The 10585-nt window shown below is 39.8% G+C and overlaps 1 protein-coding gene across 3 annotated transcripts; it reads left to right on the plus strand.

Annotated features, from left to right (window-relative positions):
- The first annotated feature begins 1294 nt into the window (after nt 1-1294).
- On the plus strand, nt 1295-5953 carry otpa (orthopedia homeobox a). Of its 3 annotated transcripts, none has more exons than XM_010786453.1 (3): nt 1295-1451; nt 1890-2314; nt 4635-5953. In XM_010786453.1, exons 1-3 carry the CDS (start codon nt 1376-1378, stop codon nt 5136-5138), a joined length of 1005 nt encoding a protein of 334 aa, XP_010784755.1. In that variant the 5' UTR covers nt 1295-1375; the 3' UTR covers nt 5139-5953. The 3 variants fall into 3 exon arrangements, with proteins under 3 accessions (XP_010784755.1, XP_010784754.1, XP_010784756.1); XM_010786452.1 differs by having other exon boundaries at nt 1295-1412; nt 1842-2314; XM_010786454.1 differs by having other exon boundaries at nt 1295-1412.
- Nucleotides 5954-10585: the final 4632 nt, after the last annotated feature.

A 10585-nucleotide genomic window follows, 5' to 3' on the forward strand; every position in this document is an offset into this window, starting at 1 on the left:
TCCCGCACAGGTCTCCTCTCCATCCCTCCCCATGTCGCCACCAGATTGGAGAGAAATAAAAGATGCGCAGAGGCGAGTGAAGCCTGGATGGATGAAGAAAAGAAGCCCTCGGGTTCACGCTCGGACGCCTCCTTTGTGCCACTTTTTCAGCACACAATAAATAAACCTGCTCCCTCACAAAACGTCCCGGCATCTGTCTCAAGCATGTCTGATTTTTTTGTCCCTAAATATCTGGCAGACTGGTGTGTGTGACAAAAGAGCTGCTGAGCTAATTGAGTCAAATGGTGGTTTATTCAGGAGATCCTTTTTTAAAGAACTGTTAATGTCTCATGGAGAGTAAATAACCCCTAATTTAGACAGATTATGAGAGATTAGGAATAAAGGCCTCCTCCACACATGATTATGTGTTTGCACATCTATCTATTCAGGTGTCAGCTTCTTCACAACCTTTCTGCTGTATCAACTGTGTCCCTTTTATCAAAGGCTCATTCACAGCTCATGTTGAACTCCCTCCACTTTCCGCCGAATTAATTCGCTCACACATCATTTATACCAAGTCCCTCCCTGCTTGACAGTCGGGCCTAAATACTAGTAAATTACCGCTAATTTACTGATCTGATATTTGCGATAGATTCGGCGCTAATTGCATAAAAGCCTAATGGCCTTGAAAATGAGTCCTGGTTAGAATTATATAAAGTTTGTTGTTTGGCTGACTGGGAAATCAAGGAGATTAGAATAGGTTCACTTGATCTCCAAGAGGCATTTAGTGTCGTAAAAATACCATCAAAAGAGGGAGATTAAAATAAATGCAGCTCCATTTTATATACTCCATATTCAAGGTGTAACACATTATCCATACTGTGGGATCTGTTAATGCAGCCATGTGCTTCCTCCTCATATTATAACTCATATTCTTGCACTATAAAAACACAGTAGCATGCACAATTAAACAAATATTGTGGTGATCCAACATTTCTTGAACGGGTCGAAGCACTCACAGATATTAAATCAGGTTATTTTATTGGATGTAATTTGGAGGAGAAATCAAAGCCAATTACAGGAATGAGGAGGAATGAACTTGTGGATGTGAGAGGATGGGGGAGAAAGGGGGAGGAGGGTGAGGGGGTGATGGGGGTCTCTGGCTAAAGCTGACATACCTCAGGCTTCAGCTCTGATTGGTCCTCGTTTGGAGAAGCTCATGGGTTCATTCCGTCGTTAAGCGCCTCCCCATTTCTCTAAACTACATTATAATGCAACGAACCTCCCTTTTAACCACAAACCGAATTTGCTTTCATTTAGGCTATATATATTTCTTAAATAGGTTAAAGTCATAGAGATTTTTTTGGAATAGCACTTCGCCCTGGAGCGGTGCGCAATGCTATCTCATGCCGACCTCCTGGATGCTCGCCTCGGTGAGTTATCATCACCAAACTCCGGTCTTCAACTCTACTGTAAGCTGGAGGCACTTTTAATCTTAAATCAAACTCTGAAAATTGTCAATTTGCTTCTTATATTATCTTAATGTGACTGGAGTGATCTAAACTCGCTTAATTCATTGGAAAAGTAATTATTATTATTACATTACTGCGTAATTTGATTTAACAATTTCCTAAGGTATCGGTTTGATCGAATTGAATTAAGAGTATTTAAGGAGCAGATTGTAATGTGCATGCTGTATTGTGTGTGTCTGTCAAAGAGCTGCACTCGTTGCTCTTTTAATTTCTGTTTTTAAATGTCAGCTAATGTTAATGCATGTGCAAGATTTTATACTGCAGCAAACATTCTTATTTATCTTTTGCCTTGTGTGCTGTATTTACCTAACATGTCCTTTTTTCTCCTAGCCCAAATGTTTACTGTACCAATCTCACCAGCTGTGGTTGTCTATGCAGGGATGAAGGATGCCGCCGCGGAGCTGCTGGGCCACAGGGAGGCTCTGAAGTGCAGGCTCGGCGGAGGAGGGGGACCTGACCCGGGACACTCGGGGGAGCTCGGCCCTGGCCCGGAAGGCGTGGAAGGGTCCACAATGCTCCCCGGTGATGATATCAGCAGCGGCGGGGGATCCAACACGGTGCAGGTCAACAGCAAAGAGCAAGACAAACAGCAGCAGAACAACAACAACTCCAGCCAGTCCGGAGGCGGACAGAGCCAGAGTCAGAGCCAAAGCCAGAGCCAGAAACAGAAGCGGCACCGGACCCGCTTCACCCCGGCGCAGCTCAACGAGCTGGAGAGGAGCTTCGCCAAAACGCACTACCCGGACATCTTCATGCGGGAGGAGCTGGCTCTGAGGATCGGCCTGACGGAGTCCAGAGTGCAGGTAGGAAGCCTTGGAGTGGAGAGGGGAGATGAACCAAAGCTAGACACAAGTCATGCGGAGACCAAACGACAGAGACTGGTGCCGTTTGACATTTAGAAATAAAGCAAAAGCAGCATGCAAATAATACATCTGCAACTCAAAAATGAACACACGATACAGTAATACATATCCAAATCAAAACAACAGCAGCCTTCCAATTGCTAATTTTGTGTCTTAAGAAATTCTAAATAGGATTTCTCAAACATATTTGTCTTTTCACTTGGTGAGCATTTGTAGATTTTTTCAAATTAGATTGCGTATTTGAAATGCAGCATCGACGGTTGCTCCTAAATAATCAAAGTAACATTTCTTATACAAAGTTGCTATTTATTTTTTCATGGCTCTATTAATTGTTTTGATGATGGCTTTATATATGCTGCGTTATTAAGGATACGCTAAGGACAAACCCAAACTAAGAGGTTATTGTCAGCAGTTTCCAATTAAATAATAATTTAACGCATGATTAACAAATATATACATTATTTAAAAGAAGTTCTGACAATGTATTCCAACTGAGCAAAATTATATTTTGTCTATTCATTAACTGAATACATGTTATTTATAATACAAACTAAGTGAGCAGTCACTAAAGAGGAAGTACAGTGTGTAGCAAGTGCAGAGACTTTTTGGTGATTTAAAATCCAAACACTACACGTGTTTGTTCCACACGCACCTTGCACACTCCAAATGACAGCAGGTATCTCACATGCAACCATGAGATCCGCTCGTTACACGTTAGTTCCGTAACAACAAATCATCCTCTCTCACATCAGATCTGAGACTCAAAATGCAAACTAATACTAGACAAACGTCCTATTGCAGCATTTGTTTTCCAGACATGTTATGACCTCTAAATTATCCTTAATTCAGAATTATCCCACATGTGTTGTAACCTACAGATAACCAAATGATGATTGCATCTTTATTACACTCCTTTAATCACCATCAGATAAAACTGACATTAACCTTTTAACAAACCTGCTGAGAGCTTCACTAAACCCTGTGTTTTTTATACGTTGAATGTCTCAATAATGTCAGCCATCTTTAGTCTGCACAAATACTTCATAAAATATCCAGCACATTAGGAATTATAGCGCCACCGCCTTATTAACTACCAATGGCAAATGCACTTGAGGCGCTCACATGTGAAATAATGCCCTATAATAATCATTATTATTATTGAAAGGGTCGATTCAGTTTCTATAGCCTATTTCCATAAAATAAGAATTAGTGAAATGAGCTATGATGATAGTGCTGGTCTGCTGGAATAAAGGAGCAGATCCTGTCACTGCTCTCTGCGTCTTAATGCCGCTGAGGGTGCACTCTGTCTTCTTTTTTTTTAAATGGAATGAGAAATTGCGTTTTCTTACCTTTGAAGTGTAATGCATTTCAGGCCGGATTTCACGGCTGGCTACACGGGGGGAAGAGAGTGAGATTGTCCCGTTCTTATTACTGCGCCTCCACTTTCTCAAGCAAATCTTCACATTAATCATAGAGGCCTGCGCGTACAACCAAACCATAGGAGCTCAAGGACTCCTGGAGAAGTTTGTTTGTCACAGCAATAACATTATCTTTATTATCCGAGTGTGTGCTTTGCAATGGCTCCTCCCGAAGACGTAAACATTATTAAAATGTTGTAGGCAATTTGGCGTCGAAATAAAATCATAATATCTTCATCCCCAAAAAGTCGAGATAATTACGCATACAAATATTAATGGGAATATCATTAAGGCAGGATGAGAAAAATAGTTCCCTAATTTCTAAAATGTTGCCAATACTTTGCACCAAAATGAAACAATGAAAATAATATCTTTATATACTAAATTTGTAAATGAAAATAGACATTGGAATGAGATGACATGAAAAGAAGGAAAATAATAGTTCTATAATATATAAAGTGTCAATATTTGTCATTCAATATAAAAGTCTGTTATAACCAAGATGTAACCATGTTTGACAGTTTATTAGACGTGTTACGGATCAAGATTAAACAATAATAAAATACATATATTTTTTATTATTATTTGGAGACTTTTACGCACAAATCAGAACAAATCTATTGCGCATTTTTAAAAGCTGATAAGATCCTGTAAAGAAAGACAACATTCATCGGTGTTTTTCTGCTCCAGATTTATTGTTGGTGCTTCGCATTATCATCATGATAACACACTGATGTCACAACCTTTTTATGTGCACTCGCAGTTCTGATAACATGACCTGTCGGGTCCCCTGAAGCCATTACACCTCTTCTCCTCCTAACTCATCTCCTGTCTGTCCGCAGGTCTGGTTTCAGAATCGACGTGCCAAGTGGAAGAAGCGCAAGAAGACCACCAACGTGTTCCGTTCTCCGGGGACTCTGCTGCCGACGCACCACGGCCTGTCCCAGTTCAACGCAGCAGCAGTGGCGATGGGCGACAGTCTCTGCTCCTTCCACGCCAACGACGGCCGCTGGGCCACCGCGGGGATGCCCGTGTCTCAGCTGCAGCTCCCCCCGTCTCTGGGCCGCCAGCAGGCCATGGCGCAGTCCCTGTCTCAGTGTAGCCTCGGTGCAGGGCCGCCACCCAACTCCATGGGTCTGTCCCAAATGTCAAATAGCAACCTTCAATCACACCTCTACCAGCCATCTTTCCCCGGGATGGTACCCGCGTCCATGTCGGGCCCGTCCAACATGAGCCACTCGCCTCAGCTGTGCACGTCCCCGGACAGTGAGGTCTGGAGAGGGACAAGCATCGCGTCGCTGCGCCGCAAAGCACTGGAGCACACAGTATCCATGAGCTTCACTTAGAAGAGACGAGAGCTTTTTCTTTTACTCACAGAGATCTTCTGCATTTAGTTCTTATTTATACAATCCACGATGCTCCGGGAGAAATACAACCAGGATTCTTGTTCAAATACAAAATCGCTGAACACATCTGGCTTTTCTTCCCTCCAAAATCCAAATAACAGGAAGCTATTTATCCGGCCTATTGATCTTTATCAAGCATATGACTGGTTCTATTTATTATTTCGCATGTAGCCTATGACAACTATTTATTTGTCTATTTAAATTAACTTATTTGCTCTGTATTTATTTATTTGGCACATGCAGGCCTTCAGGGGCTTTTATTGACATTTGCTTTGTGACTGACTTTTGAAGACACCTTCTGTGGATACTTTTAAATACAGAACCAATATACAGATCCCTTTTTCCCACCTGCTGCACAGCATGCACATCTGAGGGGCCAAAGGGAGGCACAGTGGACTGCAGGAACAAGTCACCATGGAGGTTTTTACATGAGAGATTCACCTGAAGAAGGAAGAGCGATTTGACAGGAATCAGGACATCATGGAAGAGGACTTGACTGCATGTCCAAGGCAAAAAAAAAAAGGGACAAATCTATAAATTAAGACATGGAAACTGACTTAACTATAATCTGTTATATAGGATGTTTTGTGTAGCGGAAGCACTCTTGTTCCCATTTGGTCAGTTTGTGATAACTTATGTTTCCAAAATTATGTCTGTGCTTATTATCAAATTCTGACTTTCTTAAATGTTTAAAACCATTTTGTTTCATGGACATGTTTATATCAATTAAGTGTAAATGATCAAATAAAAATCATTTTCAATTACGTCATTACATGTATCAACCCTCCTTTTTTTAATACAGAATCAGAGGATACTGCCAAAAAACATATATCTCCAAAAACCTCGGATTGTAATAACCTTTGTGACAATGCACATAAGTATTTGAATCATTTATGTATCTCTAGAAGTACAATAATTTGTTGGAACCTCTACCAATAAAGGCGCACTAATGTGTCATTTAAATCTGTTGATCTATGACATCATGTCAGATCAGTGATCTCCTCTGCAATCAACAAATGAAGACATAACAAATATTTCCACAGCAAATTTGGAATAAACCCATAAAAGTAAAAAACAGCATTAAACCAAAAAAGTTAAATGTGTGCTGAAAAAGTAATTTGTTCTGCAGGACTTTGGTCAGTAATGCAAAATTCTGGGAAGTTGTGGATAGTGTGTTAGTAGTTAGCATGTTTTATGCTTAATTCTTATACATTTCAAAATGAAATACTGCATTATTTAATTCCACTACATTTATCTGTTTACTGCTTTTCAGATTTAACATTTTAAATACAAACATACTACAGTTTATAAAAAAATGTATAGGCCAAAAATACATTGTCAAAAGTATAGCTCCAACACAACTAGCTACAACTGTATAGCTGCTTAACGATATATCAACAATGTAATTTACAGTACATATCTATTTAAAAAGTACCTTTTGTCTTTGATAATTTTGATGATAATATTTCTATACTTTAAATTACATGATGTAGTCCTCCTCCTTTTCAGGATGCTTAATGGCCCTGATTGAACAGAAACATCATAGTTTCCATGTGTGGGCTCCTGAATACAGTTTTGCTGTATGGAATCTCACCAATGACACCAAGATCAGATGATCTTATCCACACAGAACTAAGAAACTGACAAACTGATCGTCAAGTCATGAGTTTCTTTTTAAAGCCTCTTCCAGTAATAGCCCAGGGTCTTTGTATGTCCTCGAGGAGCAACTCCACACAAAACGCTCAATTCCCTCTTAATTATTTAGGCAAGATCAGAGGTGTCAAACTCAATCTTAGTAAGGACCAACCTGACAAATTAGCTAAGGACCCAAATGTGTTATTTTTCATTTTATTATCGTTTAGCTTGAAAAAAACGAAAAAAAAACTCCCAAACCTGTGTAATATAAAGCCAGAAACAACTTGTTAATATTAAACCATCCTTTAAAATGACACAATCTTCATGTGTTATTGAGTACATGCATACAGTATGTGTTCTTTCATGATGTCTGGATTACAATCAGAAGATGAATCAAGGGACGGGGAAGCACACAGAGAGAGATTTTTGCAGTCTAGCGACAGATGTGGAATAATATTACATAAATGTAATAATTTGTTTCACTATCACCCAGGTTAATTAGTTTGTGGAAACGGGTAACCTATTTCTCATTGGGTAATTTGTCACACACTGACGGGGTAGCCAATCAGTGACCCTGCTGTTGGTGGGATCATTTCTCCCAGAATGCTGTGCAGCGAGTGTGTCGTGGAAAATGTGAGAGCAAGCCAATGTTTACCTCCTATTTATTCCACACAAATAAATGAAATCAGTCAATAAACCATCCAAGTGTGAATATGGCTCTCTCTATCCCGGATTATGAATGAGAGCTCATTAATTTTCCCGTGTGTGCGTGCGTGTGTGTGCGTTCGTGTTTGTGTGTGTGTGTGTGTGTGTGTGTGTGTGTGTGTGTGTGTGTGTGTGTGTGTGTGTGTGTGTGTGTGTGTGTGTGTGTGTGTGTGTGTGTGTGTGTGTGTGTGTGTGTGCGTGCGTGCGTGTGTGTGCGTGTGTGTGTTCATATGTTTATTGTGTTTATGTCCACATGTTTATAATTGGCTTAAAAGAGGAATTCTGAATGCAATCATTTAAATGTCTACAAGCATTAGACAATTACAGCATTCAAAGAAGGTCCACCTTTTTAGCATAATATTTTGACATTTTGTAAAACATGCTTATTTGCTTGTTCTTGGCAGACAAAATATAGAAAGCACAAATAGATATAACATTACATTTCAAACATTTTGCTTTTTTTTTGACAGAGCCAGGCTGTATCCACAATTGCCTTTAAAAGTCGTTATGCTAAACTATGCTCACCGGTTTAGCGAATAAACATGAAGGAAGTTCTTATCTAGCTTTCGGTAAGTAAGCAAATAAGCATCCTGAAAATGTTGAACTTTTTCTTTGAAGAAAAGGATGCTTTTGATAGGAAACAAAAATCGTTATCCCTTATCTTGTGCAACAATTTTTTTTTGAAAGTTTAGCTGTGAGGCTTCAGCAGTCAGAATCAGCCAAAGCAGTGAGTATGTTCTCAAGTGACAACTTTTTTGTGCACAAAATGATCTTTTTGTGTGAACATAGGCTACTGTACTTGGCCATTTTAGGCCATTTTCAAAAATATTGAATTATCTTATTTAACAAAAGCTAGATGACATGATGTCTGTACGTTAATTATAAAGCTAGAGCTCGCCGGCAGTTAGCTTAGGATAAAATAATCTCATAAGGGTCTGTTTTCGGACAAATAAAGCAACCATAAACTGTTTAAATGTACACCTGTGTTTGTTGTTCCAAGGGAGCCTTTTAACAAAATGTGACTATCCAAAGAAACAGTTGCAATGCTAACATGATCTGAACCTGTTGTTTTTCTGACCTTAACTCAACCAATAATGTCAGAAATATGATCTATGAGAGCGGTTTGGGCCAAACATCATTAACTGTCTAAAAAATGCAATGTCTGTTTTTTTTAGGGGTAGAGGTATGTTGGCGGCATCACATAGGCCTACACGTTATGAATCCAAATTCATGAGAAGTTTAATTTTATTTGACAGACAGAGTCTAGGAGTGTCTTGGTGAGTGTTATGCCAGATGGCGGCGAGAAAATCCCATTTGAAGGTTTTATTAATTTTCGTTAAACTGGAGAGGTTCGCCGATGCTGTCTTTGCGCTCTCACTGACGAGGCTGACTGACATCTCGCTGCTCCCTCCATTTGTCATTGTTTGAAAAGGTCTTAATTGTATTACATGCAAATGAAGAGATTTGATTTTTGCCCATTATCTATTCATAAGAGAAAATGAACAGAACATTAGTGGGTCACCAAATGAGGGAGGGAGGGTGAGGGAAGGAGGGGAGAGAGGGAGACATGATGAGAGAGGAAGATGAGAGTGAAATAGAAATGGCAGCTTTACATTACTGAGCTCTATATCTTTTAACTTTTGAATTTGTAAAAAAACGAATCTGTCCATCCTCATGTGTAAAGCATGTGTCTGTATGAGTGTGTGTAATAGGTCAAGGCTGATAATTAACCTTTGATGACTGAAACACAGCAATTACAGTCTGACTCATGTGACAAATCAAAGTGACAAGCTTGAACGCACTCAGCCGTCCTCCCTGGTCATCTTAAGACCATCACCCTCTGAATTATGAGCCATATATATTTTAATCAGGTCTTATGGCACATGTGTCACCAAACAGGTTAAGTTAAAACAAAACACGTTTTCATTTAAACTACTTTCTCCTAAAGTCGTTTTGAAAAGTGGGAAAACTGTTTCATAAGATAGATGTGGAGTTTTGAAATGTCATTTTTTGTTGCAAAAGAAAGAAAAATCTATCCAAATCCATTGTGGAGGCAGGTGTTTCACAACCTGGAAATAAATATGTAAACGTTTATATGCGTGGCTAAATATCAATGAATGTGGGAATAATTTTGGATATGTGACTGCTCCTTTAAGGATAGGTAAATACTCTTTCAAGTAGGTAGGCCGAGAACAAAGTGTTTGTTTCCCTGAGGGAATTTTGTACAAAAAAAGCTGAAACTGTGGCAAAGCTTTTCTGCAGATTTCATCTATGAATATGTGTCTTAATATGGAAAAGAGGAACGATTGCAGCAACCAATAACTGTCTGGGCATGTGAGTATTACATTATGATATATCTAAACTTGTGTGTTAAATACAAAACCTGATGGGGAATTCATATTTCTAAAGAAACAGGAATTATAGACGAATGTTGTTTATTGGACTTTAAAGGTGCCCCTCTGCCTGTTGAGGTCTGGCAGAGTCCACGCAGGCTAAAGCAGAACACAGTGAAACCCTGATGAAGAGGGACAGTGAAGTGTGTTGGTCAAGAATGAGACTCTCTCTTCTACACGACCCTCTGAACAGCGAGGGAGGGAGCCCGATATTGAATAGTGTTGTTGGCCCATTGTTAAATTACAGCTTAATTCCTTTTCCATCATCATAACCATTTGTTTTCCTTACAGGGTGGAGATAGCGGGATGAGGTCCGGCACTGTAAGCAGGGGGAGAGGGCCAACCTTTTGCTTTGCTTTGACTCTGGTCTTTAGTTTTGGTGGCCATCGCATCATGACTCCCCCTCTCAGCTGATTCCTGCCATTGGTCATATTTGACACCTGGTCCACACCATGCAGGTCAAGGCAGCTTTTCCTTCCATTTCTTCCCAGTGAACTCCTGAATCTCTCCTTTACCTCCATCCCTGTGCCCGCCTAGTTTTTATACACTGTTTTCTTAAATGTTCTCCCTTTTAGTGTGTTTTTGAAAAACAAACCTCATTTCAAGCTGCTTTTTCTAGTCTGTTAGTGTGTCAGTTTGTCTACTACATTGGTC

Source organism: Notothenia coriiceps, unplaced genomic scaffold, assembly GCF_000735185.1.
Source record: "Notothenia coriiceps isolate Sejong01 unplaced genomic scaffold, NC01 NC01_scaffold00029193, whole genome shotgun sequence".
In the NCBI taxonomy this organism is placed as follows: Eukaryota; Metazoa; Chordata; class Actinopteri; order Perciformes; family Nototheniidae; genus Notothenia; species Notothenia coriiceps.